The 24,674-nt window shown below is 37.6% G+C and overlaps 2 protein-coding genes across 2 annotated transcripts; both read right to left on the bottom strand.

Moving 5' to 3' along the window:
• Window positions 1-374: 374 nt before the first annotated feature.
• On the bottom strand, window positions 375-9,204 carry LOC113779867 (probable serine/threonine-protein kinase SIS8). The gene is made up of 13 exons (XM_027325631.1): window positions 8,628-9,204; window positions 7,215-7,655; window positions 5,976-6,079; window positions 4,074-4,996; window positions 3,762-3,802; window positions 3,309-3,377; window positions 3,119-3,219; window positions 1,973-2,051; window positions 1,787-1,885; window positions 1,614-1,682; window positions 1,447-1,496; window positions 1,167-1,343; window positions 375-1,047 (listed from the first exon to the last, which is right to left on the bottom strand). Exons 1-13 carry the CDS (start codon window positions 9,087-9,089, stop codon window positions 942-944), a joined length of 2,721 nt encoding a protein of 906 aa, XP_027181432.1. The 5' UTR covers window positions 9,090-9,204; the 3' UTR covers window positions 375-941.
• Window positions 9,205-14,252: 5,048 nt separating this feature from the next.
• LOC113779061 (glycine dehydrogenase (decarboxylating), mitochondrial) lies at window positions 14,253-22,624 on the bottom strand. The gene is made up of 15 exons (XM_027324482.1): window positions 21,180-22,624; window positions 20,655-20,900; window positions 20,498-20,575; window positions 20,312-20,412; window positions 20,037-20,232; window positions 19,819-19,944; window positions 18,651-18,836; window positions 18,454-18,567; window positions 17,805-17,957; window positions 17,313-17,501; window positions 16,906-16,983; window positions 16,691-16,816; window positions 16,504-16,602; window positions 15,991-16,108; window positions 14,253-14,695 (listed from the first exon to the last, which is right to left on the bottom strand). Exons 1-15 carry the CDS (start codon window positions 22,431-22,433, stop codon window positions 14,601-14,603), a joined length of 3,159 nt encoding a protein of 1,052 aa, XP_027180283.1. The 5' UTR covers window positions 22,434-22,624; the 3' UTR covers window positions 14,253-14,600.
• Window positions 22,625-24,674: the final 2,050 nt, after the last annotated feature.

Raw genomic sequence — 24,674 nt, forward strand, 5'->3', positions numbered from 1 at the left:
TTGGGTAGGAATTAACCAAGCTTTACTTTACCTCATTTAAACACAACCCGTAAGGGACAAAATGACTACCTAAGAGCAGGAAAGAAAAAAACAGAGCAGATGGATTGGCGGCTAGCTTCCTCTTCAGCAATGTCAATGTCAATGTCAAGCAGAGACTACAGCGAGGTAAAGGAAAAGTAGATTTTTAATCATGTTTGATTATACATATGGATTATGGAGCATGGGAAGGGAAGAAAGACCATTCCTCCCACTAATCAGATAAGACAGGTTACAAAAATGAGCAATTGTTTCTTTTCCATATGCCAAAGGTTTCAAATCAAGCATCAGAAAAGAAAATGACTTTAAGAAGGATAAAAAAAAAAAAGAGAGGCTCGTCTCCGGAAAGATAAACATTCAATTGATTTTTATTCTGTTTTTTGTTACAACCAGCAGAGACCAGATGTTTACACTTACTGAAGCGAAGCTACATTTTGCTTCCTCACGACCTCCACAGATTGAGAACCTCCCTCTCTCTCTCTTTTTTTTTTTTTTTTTGTTTATTACCCCATCATATGTACTTATTGAATAGACTTCTCACACATGTATCATTCTACAGATGTTGATCTCTACAGCCTACTAATAAGAAGAAGAAATTGAGCTTCTTTTTTTTTCCCCTTTTCTTTCAACTGTGTGACAACTCCGCGCATAAATTACTTTTGACCTGCCATCGGCTGCTATATCCTCCACTGCACTTCTTTGTGCGTCATTGACTGCGGAGAACATATGCTTCTGAACACTGAACTGGCTGTGTTGAGCCCCCACTTCGATTGAACCAACACTTCCCAATCCACTATGTCCTGTGTATTTCTTTGCATCTACAAGCTTCTGAAACAAAAAGTTCCGCTCTGGCTCTTCGAGCACATGAACAAAGTCACAGCTATCATTACAACAATCACCTACCTTCAACCTTGTTGCGGTTTGGTTTCTGTATCTGTTTTCTGAACTAGACGCTGCAGACCCTTTAGACGGGTAATGATCTCCTTAAATGATGGTCGTGCATTTTGATTACTGCAGAAAACACGCACCACATTCAGTATATCAAAAAAACCACCCCCACCATACAATCTGAAAAACCCGCTCATGAGCGCCATGGAAATCAGAAGATGAGTACAGAATTAGAAACTTACGAATCCCAGCAGTTGCTTATAATTTCTGCAACCACAGGGTCAACACGATCTGGAATAGTGAGGCGTCTACCCTGGAAACCAACAGCTCCAACCACCTGCATGGAGTTCATCTCTGTCCAAGGAACCTTATGCGTTGCCAACTCCCACAATATCACACCAAAACTGTATACATCCGATCTGCAATCCAAACAAAGCCCCATCCAATACAATTACTTTTAAATCAACTCAAACTGAAAATTTTGCAACAAAAATGGAAACTGGAACTGCAGAACTAACTCACTTCTCATTGGATGGTTCATTCCTCAAAACTTCTGGGGCCATCCATTCAGCCTGCATTGTGTTGCAAACCTTTAGTAGATCCCATGAAACTTGGCAGCAAAAAATGCAGGCAAAAATGCCCAATAAACAGAATAAACTGATCAATATTCTTAAAGTGAGAAGCATTACAGTTCCAGCTGTAGACTTTGAAGAGAGGAATGTGTGATGCTTCATCCGTGACATCCCAAAATCACAAACCTGCAGATCAAGTAGGCAAACAAGGGAAAACATATTAAGGATAAATCAGTGATGAATCCTAACAAATATTGATAGAAACTCAATCGCTCGAGTCGTTTGACAACCTTAACAACCCAATTTTTATCAACAAGGAGATTTGGGGTCTTCAGATCTCGATGGACAATGACAGGATTGCTTGTGTGCAAATAATTCATTCCCTTGGCCTGGAACAAATAGCAATAGCAATATTTACAAGAAGAAAACTTGATAACAGACTCAAAGGAAACAGGGTTTTCCAACTAGTCTTGTACCACATCAAGAGCCATTCGCAGCCGCCTCTTTTCATCAACTTGGACATTTGAACGATGCAATAGCTTAAACAAGCTTCCCCTGCATCACATGAGCAGGAAAAAAAAAAGCCTTATCAAGATATTTTGCCATGTTATATAGTCTCTAGAAACAAACCTCTTTCAGCAGAAACAAATTCATCTTGAATATTCAGGAAGCATCTCAATTAATCATAACTCGTAATCCCTCCACTCCATATGCCCAGGAGATATGCAACAAGGCAAAAAAGTTCGTCCAATTGATATATTTCAGAGTTGTATTAGGTTTAAAAGAAACAGCTAATTAAAATTAAAATAAACATATAAAGCCAACAACAGCTGCTACAGTAAAAATGGCCATGATATTATGCTTCAAACTAATTTTCTAAAAAGCCCTGATTATACAAAATTAAGCACAGGTGACAAAGGCGTAGTCGTACTTTTGGGGAAAAAAGGAAAAGCAAGAAGCAGATGCTCAGGAGTGGATCAGAGTAGACACCAAAAGGCATATATATCATGGCTTAATAACTGGAACTAAATAGATCGGAAAGCCCTTTCAGCTAGTTTGCAAGTACTGAGCATGCCAAAATGAAAAGAATTTATAAGTTTGACATTCATGGCAGAAGTCTGATGCACAGCCACCCCTTCTACATTTTGTTCCACATTCTAACAGCAAATATAGGGGTGTTTAATTTGTAAATTGTCCTGTGCTTATCCGTGAATTCTTTTATATGGCCAAAGTTTAACTTTGCATTGTAACGAAGATGATAATTAACAATAAGTAACTGCAGCAGATTACCTAAAGCCCATCAAAGCCTACGAGAGCAAAGGATGTGGGTAAAGATAGTTTATATCAGCTATTTGTTAGTAAATGTTTAGATCCCATAACATACTAAGTATCAAACGATTGGGAGCTTAATATAAAAAGACCAGATTGGATTAGTCAATTCTTCTTTAGCCAATTTTTTGTTTGTTCGTTTCATCAATTCTCCTTACTTTCATACTTTCACTTTGACAGCACAAAGAGTATCATTTAAAAAGCAATCCGTCAGATATTACATATTAGCAACCCCATCAAAAGAAATAAACGAGCTTCATGTAGTAGCGATTCAATTTGAATGGGACATCAACCTTGGCAGAAACTCCGTCAATATCGAGAGATTTGGGGGACGAGTTACTGCTCCCATGAAGAGAACAACATTTGGATGTCTCAATCTCAGCATGATTTCAACCTAATAAAATGTGAAGGAACAGTTGTAGCATCAGAAAACATTTCAACTACAGAATAAGAAGAAAGAATCAAAACCATTATCATACTTACTTCACATTTGAATTGCGCTAATGCATCACCTGAGATATCTTGATTCATAAACTTCTTCACAGCAACTTCCTGTTATGCAATCACATTCATCAGACAACACAAAGTGGTGCAAAATGCCAGCAGAAGGTGAAATATGTCTTGCTATACAAGCAAAGAGATTTGACATTAATACTTGCTTTTCAACAGCAATTAACAGTTGATTCAGTGGATAGATCATACATTTGACAGACAGCACAAAGCTAAAAACAGGATTGAGTAAGAACTCAACAAGACAGCCAAATAGCCTTATCTGGATATGTTACATAATTCTTCGGCACTAAAAAAGTATTGAAAAACTCTCTTTGCTAAAGCAGATGACGTCAAACAATGGCATACCATGTGTTTTCCAATTTATTGAAACAAAATAGCTGCAAAACACAGATGAATGCACATGCACACCAAAGATATACTTACAGTGCCATTCCAATCTGCACGATACACCTCTCCATATGATCCTGCAAGACAGGAATTCAATGAGCTAAAATTTTGCACAACAAACAATATATGAATGTCATACTTTATCTTGATTAGAACCTTTTGTTACACATCCTTCAAGTTAGCTGTATCAAAAATTCAAGATGCCTCGAGTATTGACTAGGAAACAGTCAACTTATTTAAATTCTGCCTAAAGTGTCATATAAAAATGACCATGAGATGCTTAACTAACAGGAAATCATATAAGCCTGTCAACCTTAAAAGTCAGTGAGAATAGTTCTAAAGAAATACCAATGCCAATACGTTCACCAATCTGCAGATCTTCCCATGGTATTTCCCACTCAGCAACTTCACCCAGCACTGGATCAATTTGCTGGTCTTGAGTAGTTCGCTGATCAAATTGCTCGCAGGTGGTAATTTGTTTTACGTTGATTGGTCGATCATCAGTTTGGATCATTAAATCAGTTCTATCTCTGACTTGCACATGTCCTGAATTGTTAGTATTAGAAGACAACTTTCCTAAAGGATTACATTCATTAGACCTATTGGGTGGCTGTCCCTGCTTTTGCGCTACCAATACCGCAGGAGAACATTTAAGGTCAATGCTACACGGGAAAGTGCTAGATAGCTGCAATCCAGAAAAGGGTATGAGTGCCTGCTTATGGTCTGACAAGTACGCTGGTGGTTGACATTGAACTTCAGACACCATCTCACGCTTTAATAACTGCTTCTTTTCAATCACTTCCTGCTCTCCCAGATCATGAGGACCTTGACTTAAAGAATTGCGGGCAAATTCTGGGTCTTTTTCTTCACTAACAACACGGTTGGAAACATCTTCAACTTGGATCTGTTGGGCAGCAGATGGTTTAGGGGCAGCCCCTGATGACCCTTCAGTTGTTTTGACCAGTGATTGTAGATTTCCAAATTCACGCTCAAACTGCTTAGCTTGGGCGTTCCCTGAAGCAGTCCAACAATTTCTCTGTGATTCAATTCCAGTAAAAGATGGTAGAGAACTTGACCTGCCGACATTTGATGCTCCTTGGATAACGGATAGTGTTTCAGTTGGTCCCCCAAATTCTACTTGTGTATTTTCTACTATATCCTGAATGGGTGTCATGGTTCTTACATCTAAGCCACAACTTTGAAGCTGAGCACTTGGTACTTCAGAAGGAATTAAAGCGCCTGGAGCACCCATTAAGTCAATAATGTACTCACTGCAGCAGAAAATTAAATTAGCAAACATGCATTATCTTCTGAAATATTTAACAGCAATATTGATACAAGAATGGCAAGAAAATATTTAGAAAATGCAGGCAAGACCCATGTGGATTGTGAATACATTTTCCATCTGAATAAAGCTATAACTTGTAAACATCTGATTTGCTTCCTGCAGAGAAGTAGTTGTGTTTGTTGGATATCACATGTACAATAAAATACATGGGGCAATCAAGCAAGGTTTTTCAAAGGCGTGATAAGAGGTACATTGGATTCTCTCTCAACTTTTCTTTCCTTTTTCTTCCTCAGATGAAATCCCAAAGAACAGAAAATTTATCACTTTCTCTCTAAATGTTTTCCGTCCACGCCCCCACCCTGGCCGTTTCATAAGCTCCAAATGTAGGTGTGATATCACAACCTGAAGCTCCAACACTGTGTATAAACTGGATTTTTGGTTCTAAATCCTGCCCAACAACGGTCCAAATTTATCATCTACCTAATGCAGATACGAAGCAAAAACCCAAAGCACCTACTCGATGTTAACATCATTACCTCACGTACTCCCCCACCCTCTCCTCCCAGGTGGAGGGGAAAAAAAGGAAAGAAACCAATGAAAGAAAAACAAGAAAAAGAAACAGAAAGACCAACAGTTGTTGCTGGTATAATTCATAAAACAAGAGCATACAAATTTGCTATGTTCTTATGTCATACCTCTTTTCAACACCATATTATACCCTATCAGAAAGAGACAATGTTAATTCTAGTATTAGTGTATGGAGTGGAAGTGGAAGGCGAGAAGTTTTTAACTCTTTATGGGATTCCTACCATCAAACCACAAGTGCTTGTCACCAAATATGTTTTCCCAATTGAAATGAGGACAAAAGCAGTAACATAAAATGAAAGTCTGTGACAAAGCCAACAAACAAAGGAATAATATTAAGTTAGTGTGTGAAAGAAAGCTATAATTTGCAAAATTACCTTCCATCATCAAATCTTATCAAGTTGACAGCACCATCATCACTGCCGGTGTAGTAACTCCCTTTGACTAGCATACATGGAAGGTTGATCCTATCAGCAAGTACCTTGTACCCAATAACAAGATTGTTACATGCGGAGAGAGAGAGAGAGAGAGGCAATCCAGTAAAGCTCATAGGGGTAGGGTACACCATTGAAAATAAAAATTAAAAAAATCTCAAGTCCCATATGTGAACCATGTTGAAGCACAACCATGCTGAGTCAATAAAAGTACCTCCATAACATTAATGCCAACTTTAATCAAATAAAAACAAAATGAACAAACTAAACTACAGCGTTAATGCGGATTCCTATCAAATTGAGTTTTTAAGCTCCAATGGAACACTTTTGAGGCTTACAGCCCACTTTAAGCATCCATCAAACTTTCATTCTTCTTCCATTTAATGAAATTAGTTCTTCAACATCTACAACATGAAGATGCTAGCCTTTGTTCCCTCTAGAATCCTGACATTAGGAACTTGGGAAAGACACTCAATACCTTTTGACGATTTTGGGATTCCAACTAATTATTTATAGTGCCTAAAATTTTGAAATTGACTTTTGTTCTCCAATTTTACCCATGTCAAAGCTGACTGAATTGTCTAGCTGTAGTAAAGATTTAACGATGGTCAAGCAATTTATGCTATGCAGGGTCCCTCTAATTCAAAGTTTGTTATCCAGACTATGCCAGAAGTGACCCAAGCTGAAGACACGCTTGCCAACTATTGGCTATGATCCAATGTGTGCATCTCAAGTTTTTGTAGGCCTTGTTTGGAAAGCCATTTTTCACCAAAAAATTTCTACATTTTCCGTTAACACATTTCCTAATCACCTTTTTATCTCACTTATATCAAATCACTACAATATATTTTTTATAAAAACCCTAGAAAATTGCAATCCAAACAGTTGATGGTCCCACTAATACATTTCAACGAAATTGATTGAATGAAGGGTAAAGATTGGAAGGCAGAGTTAAATTTTCTTGATGACTTTGGCAGTGACAAAAATTTTGGAACAGCACAGAATTGAAAATGCAACAGTTTGAATGGGTCAGAGGGAGTATTCCAAATGCTTTTCCCGAGTTCATGGAGAATTAAACAACCAAAGAAGAACATAAATTGATGATTTATAAAAATCGCAAATTCAACCAATTAAAATTCAAAATATAACTGATAACAAGCAAAGAAGGAAATATTATACAACCTTAAAGAGTAAGGCCCTGTGGCGGGAAAGTCCCACATCAAGAGAGCCGAGTGGAAGGATAATACTATTTAGGAAGATTCTCAATTCATAACTCCGGGCTGTCCATCTCCTCCACATTGCCTCAGCATCATTAACAGGACCTCCCATTTTATTAACCACAACATCTGCAATTTTTTGCACAAAAAAGCTCAAAAGAGCACCCACTCTTAGAGCTTGACACTCAATAGAGATTAAATGCACTTTTTCCTCAAGCTCTCGTAGCTGCACATCAGCTGCACGATTGACTAAGATCACTTCATAATCAACATTACCCAAGACAGGAATAGATTCAAGGTCCACCAATGATGGCATTTTCCCTGCTGACACCAAGTTGGAATTAATTCCATAAACATCATAAAACCCATCCATCACCTTCTCATTGTAGTTAACAACATTATAACTCTGCAATGCCAAAACAAAACAAAACCATATCAAATTCAGTCCTGCCAAATGATGACTAAAAAGACAAAAACAAAAAGAACCGCACCGATCCATTAAACAAATAACTGTCATAACAAACAAGTCAAAGTGAAACGCTCCTCAATCAACATCTATCACACCGACACCGCCTACTCTCTAAACCCAAGGGAATAATGGATAGGATTCACACCAAATTAAACACTAAAATAACAGTCTGGCACGGTTGTTAAGTAATTGTATGACGCCTTGACAGACATTCGTCAATATCAATACCAAACTTTGCACAAGGAAACAAAGATAAACCGCTTCTTGCTTTAAGATGACGTCATGTACCATAAAGAGCCCCCAGGGGGGAGGGGGTGCGGAAGAGAAACAAAAACGAGCAATTTTCAGTTCAATTAAGTTGAACATGATCCATAATTCAAATTAGACCCGAGAAGACAAGCAACAATCCAAGCTTTCCAAGTTAATGTTTGCAACTCATATGGTATAGATATGTAGTAGATAGAAGTTCCACAATTACAATATGCAAAATGATAACACAAGTAAAACTTCTTGGACCCAAATTAGTGAGTGCAGCCGAGAACATGGGTTAAAGTTCTATTATCATGAGAGGAAAAATATTTTAAAAAATTTACGTGTACAATTTTTGGCAACCAGCTTAGCAAATGCAGCTGGTTAACTATAGACATTCCAAACCAGGAAATGAAAATCAATAAATATGTACAAATTTGGCAGCCAATTTGGTAATTGCAACAGATGTATTCAGTAAATAGGAATACGAAACAACAGAAGCTAAAAGTGTACAATTTCAGCATCCATAAGCACCATAGGATCTAATTCAGACATTAACAATGAAACCAGAGAATCATTAGCCAAAAAACAAGTAATCTATCGAAAACCTAAAATAGTAACTGAAATACAAAGGAAATAATTAATTACGAAAATCATTACCCAGTATCGCAGAGAAAGGAAGTCAACGAGCGACTGAGAAGGCGGACAACCCAAGCTAATCTGCTTGGCAGCTTTGATTTGGGCGGTGGTTTCTGGATCCTCACGCGAATCCGGATCCGATGATACACTGATCGCCAACGCCAATTGCACCTGAAATTCCTCCTCCAACAAACTAAAATCCGAGTCGGCCACATTCGCATTGATGGAACTCACCAAACTCGAATTCTCCGACGACTCCAAACTCTCCGTCGCCGTGGTGGTGGTCATCGTCGTATTGGTACCAGTAGTGGTTTGGCTCGTCGACGTTTGTTCCTCCGCCGGAGGATCAACAAGCGTCCCCCGATTATGATGATGGTGGTCGAGAGGCAGTGGGCGGTGGTGGTCGGTTAAGGCACCGCCACCGGCACCTCCGCCACCACCGCCGATGTGTAGTTTCCGCAGTAAATGCTTCATCTTCGACATCAATTCTCATTTAACAATTAAAAAAACGAAAAAACAAAAGGAATAAAATCTTTCCTTCTCAATCAGTTCCTTCTACAGATAGACATATATATTTACAAATATATATATTTATATATGTGGAAAGAGAAATTGGGAAAATTTTCTATATAATTTTGGTATGCCGAGGAAGCTTCTTAATGAAGAAGATAGTAGTCTAGTCTGGGTATACAATTAAAAGCTTCCCCCCAGTTCCCTCCAATTAAAGCCAGCACTTTCTGTCACTGCAGATGTATACCGATACTGAGATGTGTATATATATACATTTGAGTGCGTGTACTGATATGTGTATATATATACAATTGAGTGCGTGTAGATCTGGGTGTGTAAATGTGTGTATAATAACTACTTCTCCAGTTGGGACTTGGGAGAGTGGGGACTGGGGAGTGGGACTGGGATGAAAAATTTTTATGTTGGTTTGGAATAGTTATTACCATGTCTAGTAGTTGATTTTTAATCAAGGAAGTTCTATGATGCACATGTGTATATAAGAGTCTTATTTCATTTCATGATTTAGAGCAACTATTAAACATTTCTATTAATTGTTTCGTTCCATTTCCAGATCCGAAGTGATTTGGAATAACTATTAGACATGACTATTAATTATTTTCGAACTAATAAAAAGAGTTTTGAGTGGACATATAAAGGTGTTAAATTGTTTTGTTTAACATATGAATCCCACTTAGCATGAAAATTAGCAAATGGATCTTTATATGTTCACGGGAATTTTTTTTTTTATTGGTTTTGGACCAACTTTGCTCCGAAACTGACATAAAAACTTCTGAAGTTGGAGTACTATATTTTGTTTTTTAATTTTTTTTTTTTTGTGGGAAAGAAAGGGTTAATTTCATTTTGCATCCTTTTAACTGTATCTTGGTTTCCACTTTGATCCTTCAATAATAAGTTGAGATATTTTAATCCCTAAATTATAAAAAATTGTTCTACTTAAGTTCAATCATTAACGAGATGTTTCCGAAATTAACATAATGCTAGTCAATTTATTTGCATGGTTTCATTTCTAAGGGCATAGAAAAAAAAATCATATTTAACAAGAACAAAAGAAATTCCATAATTAGAAGGTAAAAAGGAGTTTAGGAGCCAATTAGTGGAACTCAATCCACAATTCAGGGATTAAAGTGTTCAAAATTAAAATTTAGTGACTAAAGTAAAAATCAGAACATAATTTAGGGACTAAAGTGTCTCAATTTAGAGTTTAGGGACTAAAATAAAAATCAGGAGATAGTCTAATGGCGTAAAATAGAATTAACCCCAAAAAAAAAAATTTCATGACGAGTCAAGGAAGAATACACACATTACGTATAGGCGTACAATAAATAGCTGTGGCCTACCTTTGTGGACCAACGACTTGATAATGACCGTTGGATCAGTCGGTTTATTTACCCATCACAAGAACATTTGGTCATGCGAATTTATGCCATCGGTCGGGATTTATAAGTGCAAATGCCAACAAAGTTAGATATGTACTCGAGAGACGTTTGTGATTAATTTCTTGATGTAATTAGATCAAATTTGAATAAATTTTGTTAATCTCATTTTGAACTTAGTTCTATGAGACAAGTATTAAAGGCAAAATTTCTATGCATGTAAATTAAGCAACTTAAGTTTGATTGGATAAAAAGTCGTTATTTTGTTCAAGTTCTAACTTTAGTATAATTAAACAATATATGAACTCAATTATCAATTTTGATTGAGGTGATATTTGATTCATTAAACTTGTGTAATGAGATATTGGCACAATAGTTTTTTTTTTTATAATTTGCTGCATTCTTTTTTTTTTTTTTTTTTTGGGTGCAAACTACAAAATGAAAAAAGATTATAATATGTGTTTGCGTTGAGCCGGTCAAAAAATTAAAATGGCCAAAATGGTCCTCACATTTTAAAAAGTATTTTTTTGGTTCACTACAAAAACGTTGTAAAATAGTCCCATCACATATAATAAATGTATTAATTTAGTTCGACAACCGACTTTTGATCAGATTTTCGTCAAAAATTGCATGTCCAAGTCACGTGCTCATGCTTCAGGGTAGGCATGGCCACGGTTCCAGAACCAACGGTTCTGGTTCCAGAACCGCCGGTTCTGGTTCTTCAAAGAGGTAGAACCAGAACCGCACCATATAAGATGGTTCTGGTTCTGGTTCCAGAACCGGCGGTTCTGGTTCTTCAAAAAGGTAGAACCAGAACCGCATAGTTCTGATTTCGATTCCTTATGGTTCTGGTTCTGGTTCTGGTTCCGGTTCCGGTTCCGTATGGTTATATACAATTTTATTTAATTTCTTATCCTTACCAATTTTAATACGAATATAACAATATATTTAAAATTTTAAATAAAATGTAAAAAAATAAATACAAAATAAATATCATATTTTAATTTTATTATTATTCTACAAAGTACGAAATTGAGAGTAGTTTAGAGATGGAAGAGAGAAGATTGATTTTGGTGTAGTAGAAAATAAAATTTCAAGTCTTATTTATAGGACAAAATGAAATTAAAAATTTGGAACGTTGTATTGTAACGTTCCAAATTTGTAACGTTGTATTGAAAATTTGGACAAAATTACAACGTTGAATTGTAACGTTGTAAACTTGTAATTCACCCTAACCCCCAATTTGTCAAATTTAGCAGGCAGCCACCTTTCTTGTTTTTTTTCTATCCTTTGCTTTGTTTCTTTCTTCCATTGAGAGCCTGAGGACCTTTGTGCAAGTCAGGAGGAGCCCCCGAGAGCAAAAATTGAGAGCAAAAATTGTGGTGGCATCATGATGACCTTGGTCATCATGATGCCTCTACTTTTATTATTTTTTATATTAATTATTTTTAAATTTTTTAACGGTTCTGGAACCGGCGGTTCTGGTTCTGGTTCTATTTTTTAGAGAACCAGAACCGGAACCTTTATCCAAGGTTCTACTACGGTTCTGGTTCCACGGTTCTGGTTCCGGTTCTGGTCCGGTTCCAAACGGTTCGGTTCCGGTCCGGTTCCCGGTTCCAAGTGGAACCATGGCCATGCCTACTTCAGGGTATAACAGCAAGAAGAATGAATATAATGACACTCTCTTGACAAAAAGCATTCACAAACACCATCTTTGGGAGGATGAAGGAGGGTGGTGGAATAGCTTTTTTACGAATATATATATATATATATATATATGTGCGTGTGAGGGACCAAAAAAATAACTTCTTTCAAAATGTGAAGGACTTTTTAGATCATCTTTCCATTAAACAAAAGAAAGAGCAAAGAGTTAGTCTCGTCATCCTTAGTTCATATAGATGTTCTTCATAGCATGGTATTGGAATGTATGACTACAATTTGGGAAACAAGAAAGTTTTGAATCTCTCTTGGATGTAGGTCAAGGGATCAAATCCCTTGGCTTGCATTCTAATATCCAGATTTTCTTGAAAATATTTCACCAGCGAGTGCATAGGCAGGCTCACTTGATCTGTTTAGATCTCCTCTCCTTCTAATAATGTAGAGTAGGAGTAGTTGTTGTAACATAGAGGCACCCTCCCTTGACTTGTTTTGGTCCCCCCTCCCCCTAGTGTAGAGTAGGAGTAATTGTAATATAGAATCTATCGTGTCGAAAAAAAAAAAGAAAAAGTATGAGTACAATCTGATTGGCCATGTTGAAGGGGAGCTTAAAACAGTTTATAGTTAAACCTAAACGCAAAACACAATCGAACTCCTTGGTAGAGAAACCTAAGCACCTTCAACCAAATTAACCACCCAAGGAAGTACTTCGTCCCATTCCATGATTTTGCTCGCCTTTACACTAATTCATTTGGGTAATCCTGATCCAAACATGCTAGTAGAAAATCATGGTTAATAGTACTATCATTCATCTGCAGATATCCATTTCTGCATTACTCCTAGCCCATGACAATAGTCTAAAAGTCACTTGTACACAGCCATCTTGCCAGAATTTTACAGATATCATCATCTAAGCCTAGTTTGTACACTTGGTAAAAAGCCTGTAGATTCATGTACTTAAAGAGGGGCATTTGGACCCGTGTTAGTGCAGATTGCTGGCTTGTATGACGCTAAACCAGGGCAAAATTTCCTGCACAGATTAGTGCGTCATTTACGGTAGAAAAGTTTATAATTGACCAGCGGATTTCAGCTTTCAGACATGCCCCCCCAGATCTGATAATGCCCTGCATGAGGTTCAAGCACTTACAGCTTACTGTTGGTCATGCCTCAGCTGCCTTTACATTTTTCTTTGAAAAAATGTGTAGCCACACGATCTTTTGCTAGTTCAACCAGCTCCATTTTATCTGGACCAATGAAGATCACTGGTCACTCACTGCCTTTTGGATTGAATCAACCTGGATTAATAATGCCTTGGATGTCTAGACGTCTACGTTCGGTTGGTAAAATTAATAAGCCACAATATGGACACTTACGATAGGATTAGCATATGTCAACCACCAGATCATCAGGTCCTAGAGCCACATGCTCATTCGCGTATTTATTTAATATAAAAAATTTCTGAAAACAACAATTCAACATGGTCCATATCGAACCAATTAATTGGACAGGATCTAGGTAACTGATATACCAAGTATATATATCTTCAAGTGGGCTTTGAAGTTATTTGATGTACATTAGAACAGTAGTACACTGCTGTGCAGAATTGAGTGCTGTCCAATATGAGATTCATCTATGGACGATCCTCGAGATTGTTAGGATATAATCTGAACCTGAAAACAGCAATCATATAGACTTTTACCCAAAACCTTTTGCGGGCTTCCAGCCCCCGCTTGAAATTTAATCAGAGTAAATAAGACAGAGAGGAAGAAAAATAACATGACAATCAGGTGTCGTTTGTCCACAAGGCTAAAGAAGTCGCAGTAGTTTGATCATCAAGAGGATTTGGGTACAGTTTTAAGAGCTTCTGAAAATCATTAACAAACTAAAAGCACAGGAGCCTTTGTAATGATAATCAAAATTTGAATCAAAGTTATGACAATGTGCTAATTTTCGTCATCATAGATATCACATCCAATTCAAATGATCACCACAATCTTGTATAACCAGATTCTTTGTTCTAACCGCATTTCCCTTCATGCTATTTTGGTTCTCGATTTGAGTTGTGGTACCAACTCTGAATCATCAATTTAGATCCCTTTCCCAATAGGGGATTGTCATCTTTTTACTTCATTGTAAAAGAGCATGACATTAAATTTCACTGTTGGTTGAATGTGAATGCAGCCTTTTAGTGTAGCTGTTGAATAAATAAGATCATGTAGAGAGATAGGAAGCAGAAAAGTTGGTAATTACATCTGAATGCTTCAAATTAGAAACAACTGTGTCATCACAGCAGCTGCACATCAATATGGTAGAAGATGAAAGTCAGCAGCCACAGAGAAGGATACGGATAAGGATGTCTATATACAAAATGATGAGGGAGATTTGCTCTCATGATTGTGGAGGAGCATTGTGTTTTTTGCTGCACTTGTAAGGCTTAAGCAGTAGCAGCCTTCTCTTCCTCAACAACTTGTGCTGCTGGAAGAAGGGTGCACACAAGGTTGCGATCACCATAGACATTATCAACACGTTCTGATAAGCCAACCAAACAATTATTAGTGTCGACTACAAGTAGCATTTTAGTACAGAAACAACTATCGAGGAAGTCATCAAGATGCAGCAGCAGCAATAACAGATGGAGCACATGTGACGTGCAAAGAATACTCCAAAAGTTGGCAGAGGACGGAAAGTAAAAAAACTGATGGTTTGTTCCCTCTTTAGAGCATCAAACACGAAGTGAGATGACGCTTCATCAAAAGAAAGTTTCTGTAGTTTGTTCTCGACATCATAAATTGATGAACTGGATCAAATTTCCTTCGTTAAGATTCACGTTTTTTTCTAAAACTAGAGATGCTTTAGGAATAATACAAGAGGATGCCAGACCCAAAGATGAATAACATTTTCTGTACAAAAGATATAAAGACTTCTATGGAACTTTCAGATAATTGAGACACTAAGATGACACAGCTGATACACTGGCAGCATAATGCAATCAAAATATAATCTCTTTGTTTTAACATGCATTCAAAAATATGTACAGGATAAAAAGCAACCCAGTTTGTACCGTTGGTTGGTAACCAAATAAAGTCTTCAACATGCATAACCTTCAGAAAAGGAATATCTAAATGCCGAGCAAGAGGGCTGAGAAAGAAAATGTAAAGCAAAACTCATCTGGCATTTGTTTCATTACTATACTATTGCATTTAGCTTCCTTTTCTCCTATTTCATCGCTTGGATCTAACTAAGTCTTGATGAGCAAACCTTAAATTTCTGCCTACTCAGAGACAGAGGTCAGGAAACTGAAACCTAGCAGCGAACCTTAAGTTCTTCAAGTGTTGCACATGGGACAATTCTTTCATTTGGATATTATCAGGCGTTTCAGTTAAGTATATAATCACCTCAACATTTTTTCCCAGAGATGCATCTGACAGAAGTTTTCAGCTAAGCTGTATACTTGGCTACCAAAGAATAAGATAAAGCATAAAACAGGTGTTCCTCTTCCTTGTATATGTGCAAACAGAAAGGCAATTGGAGTCCCAAAAGTTAAAAGGAGAGGTCCATACTATATGGCTGCCACCACCTAGTAGAAGTTTAATGTTGTTACAGGCATAGTGAGGTTTGGATATTTATGGCAGCTTAGTATTACCCTAAGAATTAGCTTTAGGGACAAGTAAAACCTACTTCACCATCTGATAACCACTTTTCAAGAGTTCTAAATGTGTACGCAAAATTTTCTCTCAACTTACAAAAGGAAGGAAATGTTATGCTGAAGAAATTTGTCAATGACACCTCCAGATAGTTGTGACAAAAACGTGTATTAAGCATACCTGTCGTTGGCCAGAATTTTGCAGTCCTCAGCCAAGAAGCTGGGAAGGCAGCATATTCCCGTGAGTAAGGTTTTGTCCATACATCAGCCATGAGTAGGGAGGGTGGATGGGGAGCAGACTGCACTCAAAAAACTCGGTTAATATCTATGAACTTTATGCAGGAAGTGGGAAAACTTTGTCAATCAAAGAGTACAGACAACATTTAACTCCACAGAAAGGATAAGAAAGCAGATTATAATGTTGAAGTGTTAGGCAAACACCAGCATTTTAATCAAGTGAACTATCTTGATACTTCCAAGTCTTCATAATGAATTGAAATTTATGACGCTTTACAATGTTGGTTTGTCTCATAACCAAAATTGAGCTAAATATCATAGATATAGGCAAATCAAGAAATGAAAGGTTAGAAGAACTTTTAGCAGGAGAGAGAGAGAGAGAGAGAGAGAATCTTTAGAAGACCTCCTATTACTTGAAAAAGTACTATTTTTCCTGGAAAGCAACATCCTCTTTTACCTTGAGAACATTGTTGTGCAAATCAAATTTTCCTTTCTCAATTTGGGCAATTTCTTCTCTTATTGAGATAAGGGCATCACAAAATCTGTCTAACTCTGCCTGCAAAAGAATGCATTCTCATAGTAACAACAATAAGGACACTAAATTATATAGATAAAGATGGGTATAAAGTGTAAGTTAACTGAACCTTGCTTTCGCTTTCAGTTGGTTCAACCATAAGAGTGCCTGGAACTGGCCACGACATTGTTGGTCCATGGAACCCATAGTCCATAAGACGTTTAGCAACATCTTCAGGCTCTATTCCAGCAGTGTGCTTCAGGTACAGCAAGTCAAAGTAAGAAACTAATCCACATTTGAGAACTGAATGTCCCACAATAAACGACTGATGTTAGCCATACTTACCTTAAAGCCCCTCAAATCAATAATGAACTCATGGGCAACTGTTCCATTGACACCACGGAAAAGAACAGGGTAGTAATTCTGCCATTCCATTTTTAAAATATTAATCCTTGAAAAAATCTAGTGCAAACTAAAAAAATTAAGTATTATCAATTGGTTAATGGCTTGATCTGAAAAAGGCCGATAAGACCAAGTACTGATGTCTGATTTGAGTCTGCTTGACCGGGAAAACTAACTGCAGATCTTATGATCTTTCACCCAAAAAAAAAAAAAATGGAAAAAGGTACTGCATGGAAAAAAAGCAAAACCAATACTTATGTAAGTAGTGACTGCTTTTTGGGTGACATAGCCGTGCTTGGAAGAAGTTATAGCCAACTCAAAGAAACAATCAGGCAAAACAAAGGAGATACCTCAAGACGCTTTGCCATGTAGTTTGCATTCAAGATGGCTATCTTTGATGCTTCTGTAAGTCCTTTAGAACCCATCATAGCAATATATGTGTATGAAATTGGCAAAATGAGTGCAGAGCCCCAGGGTGCAGCAGAAATTGAACCTAGGGGCTGGCTTTTTCCAGGGGCTGGTATACCTCCAGTAGGTACCTTTGATATAATAGCACCAAAAATCAGAAAAAAAGAGGAGTAAGAAAAATGAAAAAAATTTCATTATTGATTCACATTATTAGCCTTCCCATCATTTCTAGAAGGTATTAAACATTTATAAATAGCATCAGTAATAACAACAACTTGAAGTTAACATGTATTATTCAGTTTTGACATGAATAAGAAAGTTTTCTCAAAGACAGAGAAATTTCACGGTAGAATAAAAAAAGATACTTCACCATGTGGGATGCAAAAGGTGCCACGTGTAAAAGTGATATTTTTTATGCTGTAAATAGGGCATACCACAGGATGTGATGGCAGAAATGGTGCCAGGTGTTTCTTCACACCAATTGGACCCATGCCAGGACCACCTCCACCATGTGGGATGCAAAAGGTTTTGTGAAGATTCAGATGGCACACATCAGCACCAATAAAACCTGGACTGGTCAGACCAACCTGCAAAACAGAACAAAGATAGGAATGATTTTTGAAAAGGAAATGGCTGCAGGATTAGCACTAGGAGGAGAGCAAAGAACAAAATGACTATTCAAAATGTAAAAAGCTTTTTTCCAGAGAAAAACTAATTCAATAATTGCAAAAAGCATACTAATAAAAAAGTTTCCCAGGAAACCTCAGACGAAAACCCTAGGGCGGCAAAATCAAGGAGCCAAATGATGAAGCCCTGCTATGAATGTCATACAATGAAAGGTTGAACAACAGAACACACATACATTGGCACCTCAAAGGAAACATGAACTAAATATTCATCAATATTCTTAAATAAATGTAGAGATAGAAAAAAGGAATTTAGGATCCTAGTAATAAGACTGAAATAGAGTTCTCAAGGGTATCTCTTTATGAAGAGGTAAAAGCATTAGTGATGTTACTTTTATAAACATTAATTACTTCTAGGTGCACATTAAACATGAAATGATACTGTCGTTAAATATACCTGAGCATTCATGTTGGCTCCATCCATGTAAACTTGACCACCGTTGTCATGAATAATCTTACAGATCTCATCAATACCTTCCTCGTAAACACCATGTGTTGAAGGGTATGTAACCTAGAATCCATTAGAAAATAAGGCTGAAAACTTAGTTGCTACATGTAGAAATTACAAACTATGGATGTCTATGTACCACATACCATAAGAGCAGCTAGGTTCTCCTTATTTGCTTCAGCAGCCTTGCGTAACTCTTCAATGTTAATGTTTCCCTTTGAATCAGTTCCAACGGGAACAATTTTCATGCCACACATTGCAGCACTTGCAGGGTTGGTTCCATGGGCTGATACAGGTATGATGCATACATTTCGGTGATGGTCTCCTCTTGACTGCATTTTTAAAAGGTAAAAACTCATATCATTGTTGTAATTTTCTAAGTTGGATTACAATGGAAACCCAAGGTCCACGCATGAGCCAATATAAAGACTGAAAAAGCTTAAGTTTATAGACCAGAGACACCGAGATAACTACATACTATATATTTTTGAAAGTCAGAGGAAGCTTTTAATTGCATCATACATGCTCCAGAAATCTATCAACATTTAATTGCATCATGCATGCTTCAGAAATCTGTCATATACAGCCTTCAAAAACACTCTAGAAGTTTTTGAGAGTAAAAGTACATGTAGGATCTCAGCACATGAAATGTAGGTCAAGGATTTAGGCATCTCACACCTATTTTAAGTACTAACTTATGCATACTTGAGTGCTCTGACATAGGAAGAGAGACTCCATTCTGAAATATTATTTTAACATTTACAAATAGGTGATCCTGTATTATGGACAGTCATCTCCTGCAGTAGGATGCCGACAGATGTATATCCAACTGCAATATTTATTTACTGAATCATATCCATATTGAGTTTGTTTTTACTTCTTAAGGGTAAGTAATTGAGGACCAAACTTGTTGCGCAAGGCAATACTTCATAGACACCTCATCTGTCTAACAGAAATTAGTTGTGGTTCAGCTTATAAGACATTATTTAGTTGCAAGAATGTGCATATAAGTAATCAACTTCAATTTGAACTAGGGCACCATTCAATTTGAGCGGATTGGCATCTGAAAACCACAAATGCCAATCCGCTCCCCACATCACGAGGGCACCATTCAACTAGGGTTGTCACATGTTCACAAAATCATATATTAACATGATCCAAACATAAAAAAATGGAGGAAATATCCATTCCTCAATTGCCATGAACCACACACATACTCGAGGAAAAAGCACAATGCACTTTAACGTTATAGCACAATTTTTTGAACCAAAAAGGGCAGAATTAATTTGTAAAACAAGTTGGAATCAGAATAACCTGATGATATGCACGAATAACCATCAACCCTGCATACTCGCCAGAAGCACCAGCATTAGGTTGCAATGAGAAAGAGTCAAAGCCAGTTATTGTGCACAAAAGTTCTCCCAAGTCCTTGAACATTTCCTGGAAATAGAGGTTATGATGGTTCAGTGACCGACTTACATCGAGCAAACAAGCAACACAAGGAAATAAGGTTCCAAGATAATTCTAACAACCTGATAACCCTCAGCCTGTCCAGTAGGGGCAAAAGGGTGGATATTTGCAAAGCTAGGCCAAGTCACTGGCATCATTTCTGTTGTAGCGTTCAGTTTCATTGTACAAGATCCCAAAGGAATCATACTATGGCACAATGAAAGATCCTTTGATTGTAGCCTATGAAGGTATCTGAGCAATTCATGCTCTGTGTGATACCTAAAAAGCCATAAAGAAGTCAAATGAGCTCTAGAAGAAAACTTAAAATGGTTGTTAACATTCAGTTGGAAGGACCTACGAGTTGAAGATAGGATGAGTCAAGAATGGGCTCTCCCTTAAAAGCACAGCAGGGATTTTATTCTGAACCTCAGGTGCAAGAGTTGCAGCAGTGAATGCCACCTAAATAATGAATTTATCAGAAACAAGTGATTTCTAAAAATATCATGACTACACAAAATGTGGAAAATGCAACAATCATACTTACAGGCTTGCCACCTGAAAAGACTTGAAACAGTTTGTCCACATCTTCTAAAGTTGTTGTTTCATCAAAAGAAACAGTAATCTGGAAGAGAACAGACTCCAGTTATCCCATAAAGAAACTCACAATGTATGCAGTAAACAACACTAAATAGTATACTTACAGTATTCTTGTCCACAATCCTCAAATTGATCTCATTCTTGTAAGCCAGATCAGCAATTGCACGTGAATCCGCAACCTTTACCTTCACTGTGTCAAAGAAGGGTAGATCCTGCACCTCTGCTGTACCAAGTTTTTTCAGTCCAGCAGCAAATGTCGCAGCAAGACCATGAACCCTGTGGGCAATTGTTTTTAGCCCTTCAGGTCCATGATAGACAGCATACATAGCAGCCATGTTGGCAAGCAATGCCTTCATAACAGCACAATAGTACAATGTTCAATAGTCAACAACATGATAGAGAGTTCTAAGAAGCATGTTTGATGATCTGTCATATGAAACTAAAAATATCTCTATGATTGTCTGCAAGTGATAGAAATAAACCATGAATAATATGTTTGTTCCTTTTTCTATGTCATCATTTAGACAAAGAGCAATAAACTCAATTCCTCCTAAATAGCCTAGGTACTTAAGGCACTTTATAACATGAAATATGGAGCATTCGCCAAAAAAGCAAAATAATTTCTTTACCTGAGCTGTACAAATGTTGCTGGTAGCCTTGTCCCTGCGGATGTGTTGCTCTCTTGTCTGCATAGCCATTCTTAGTGCTGGTTTTCCAGAAGAATCCACACTGACACCAATAATTCTTCCAGGCATCATCCTCTTGTACTCTTGGGACGTAGCTAGGAAAGCTGCATGAGGACCACCATATCCCATTGGGACACCAAACCTCTGAGCTGAGCCAACAACAATATCAGCATCAAATTCGCCAGGAGGCTTCAACACTGTCAAAGCCAAAAGATCGGATGCCATGACAACCTTCACACCATTAGCATGAGCATTCTTAACAAACCCCTCATAATCCACAACCTCACCCTCAGTGCCAGGATACTGTATTAAAACCCCACAAACATCCCCAGACTTGTAATCAATATCCTTAATATCGGAGACAACCAGTTTGAGATCAAAACCTTCAGCCCTAGTCTTACAAACATCAATAGTCTGCGGATGACAATTAGTAGCAATGATAAAAGTTTTCTTTTTTCCTTTCTGGATGTTATTACACATAGCCATAGCCTCAGCTGCAGCAGTTCCTTCATCTAGTAAAGATGCATTAGACATAGGCAATCCAGTAAGATCCGCAATCATGGTCTGATAATTCAGCAGGGATTCAAGACGTCCCTGCGAAATCTCAGCCTGATAGGGAGTATACTGAGTATACCAAGCAGGATTTTCCAGGAGATTCCTCAAAATAACAGGCGGAACAAAGGTATTATAGTATCCCATTCCAATATATGACTTAAAAACTTTGTTCTTAGATGCTAACTTTTGCATGTGATCAATCATTTGAGCCTCAGTTAATCCCTCATCAAACTTACTAAACGTCATACCATCAAGCCTGATAGATTTAGGCACAGTGGCGTCAATAAGCGAATCAAGACTGGGGAATCCACAATTCTCAACCATTTTGATTTGTTCTTCAGGGGTTGCAGAGTTATGGCGGCGTGGAAATGTATCACTTGGTTTCAGTGCCTCAACAGAAACAAATCGAACTTGGCCAATCCCAGAATGCAAAAATGCATTCTTTTTCGGATTGACATTAGTCCTTTGATATTGACCTTGGAACGAACAAGGAGACAGCGAGGAAACAAACCTTGAAGGCCTATAAAATGGTGAAGGAGCTGACAACAATTCATTGGCTTCTCCATTGCCTCTACGCTGCTTTGCTTGTGAAACCAGCCGTTTCAGAATGGCCCTGTTGGCAAGCTTTCTTGCACGGTCCATTACTGATCAGCAGCAATGAAAGAAAAGGAAGATACCCTTCTCAGTGTTTGGAAAAGGGGGATGAGAAATGCAAGAAAGATTGAATTTTTACAAAGCCCTTTAAAGCTTTGCTGCTCTTTTTGCTCTGTTTGTTATTGTTCCATTAACTGAATAAGAGGTGGGTGGTGGGAATGGGTTGTTGAGTTGAGGCGATACCGTCTTTTGCATTATATATACTAGTACTAACTAATCATACTACTGTACATTTGTTAATACTTCTTATGTGTGGGTATAAAGATTAGTTTTGTGGCAGTAAAGAATCAATTTCAAGATCTGGTGGTGGTGGTGGGTGGAGATTAAGAGAGATAGCGGACCTACGTCAAGAAAAAGACGGGGATCTTCTTGTTACGTGGGCATCTGGTTGAGGTCGTGAAAGCCAATTGTTTGAGGGAATCTATGTATATTCATGCGTGTCTGTGCTGAGTGTGCATGTTTTTTTCTCGGACAGATCTGGGAATGTATGGAAGGGAATGAATCGGGGTGGATTGAGTTTCAGTGGATGAAAATTGAGTGAAAAATGGGGAATTGTGGAATGGAATCAAAGCCTTAGAAAAAGTTTTGGATCAATTGGTAGGAGAGGGGGAAGTTGTGATGGGGTGGGATTTGCTCTGGCTTGGCAAATTCTCTTTCACGCTTGGCTTATCTCAATCTCTCACCTCAACAAGTACATCTCAATATATTATTAAGAAAAACATGATAACCATGCCATGGATGGATAGTAAATTTACGGCTCGGATAAGCAATGGAAAACATGAGGCTTTTGCTGATAACTGGCCCCCCAAAAAAACATGCACTGTAATTAGTTACTCAAAAATACTCAGAACAAAAATGTAACTCCCCATTCACCCTTCCCCTAGAGCAGCGAAATGATTGTATAAACTACTACTATAAAGAACAGTAAGATCCTGCTTCAAGCCCTGATAAAGAAATTCTTAGTTATAGACCTGAACTCTAATAGCTAGCTTGGGAGCTGAGGATAGAAAGAAAAGAAAAGAAAGCTTTAAGCTATGAGAGGAAAAAAAAGGATAAGAAAAGAAGAGAAGAAATTTTATTGTTGTTCCGGAGTTTATGAAAGAAAGGAGATGATTTTGAACACATTGATCAATAAATATTTCATTTAATAGCTTTTCAAGGATAGAATGGACAATTTAAAAATTTTTTGTAGACTTTCTGTAGCTTTCCTTTGCTTTTTACCCCATTTGGATGGAAATTTTTTTTTTTTAACTGTAACGGGTCTGTTCTTCCTCTCAAATCAGTCGAATTCTTTTCCTTTCTATTTCATTAAAACTCTCAAACGTAGGAAATACCTACCTTTCTCTTCCCTTCTTTACTTTTCTGCTCAAGTCTCGTCTCCCAAACTAGGCATTAAAAGAATAAAGAAGTAAATATATGCAGATGTTTCCTTTGTTCAACAAAAAAAAAATTTTTAGCAGCAAGTTATTAAAATAGAAAGTATTGGCAAATGTAGCAGGATGTCAAATAGTAGTATCTGAGATACTTCAATCGCACTATAAGAATCTCTAGTCCCTAACATGGTATGAAATGATACTGCTCATCATTCACAACCGCCATAAATTTCTAAGGGAATTTTGTGCACTAGAAGATCCAAATACAACTAACTTGGTCAAAGTTTTTTTAACCCCCCCCCCCCCCCCCCCGCCCCCCAACAACAAAATTTCAGCTCTCAAATTATGCAGGGTACCATGCCATCCGTCTACACCAACTTTCAAAGGAAATCTCTTAACTTTTTCTAAAAGGAACTGTTCCATCCACATAAATACCCTGTTATCAGCCAAAAGGAAATGCAAGTTGCCTTTTTGTTCAAATCACTGCATATTAGTTAGCTGAGTCCACCTACCATGCTGAATTAACTCCACATAAATATGGTCATTAGCTGCTCCCTTTCAATTACGTGAGAATAAAGCACACAAGTTCTTGTTACATTTCATTAAAAAAAAAAAAAAGAAAAGTCCAAATCGAGTGACCAAATATTTCAGTAAAATAACAGTTTAGGTATATCCTTTTTTTTTTTTTTTTTTTTTGTCGACGAAGTGGGTATCCGGGTCAATTCCGTAAAGGCGGCCCGACTAATCCCACTCCGGCCCAGTCCGACGCCCCAATCAGACCTAGCACATTAGATGCACGGCGGAACTGATGTTGCTGCGGAGGTTCGACCCCAGGACCTGACGGTCCCGAGGAAGA

Source organism: Coffea eugenioides, chromosome 8 (assembly GCF_003713205.1).
Source record: "Coffea eugenioides isolate CCC68of chromosome 8, Ceug_1.0, whole genome shotgun sequence".
Taxonomy (NCBI): Eukaryota; Viridiplantae; Streptophyta; class Magnoliopsida; order Gentianales; family Rubiaceae; genus Coffea; species Coffea eugenioides.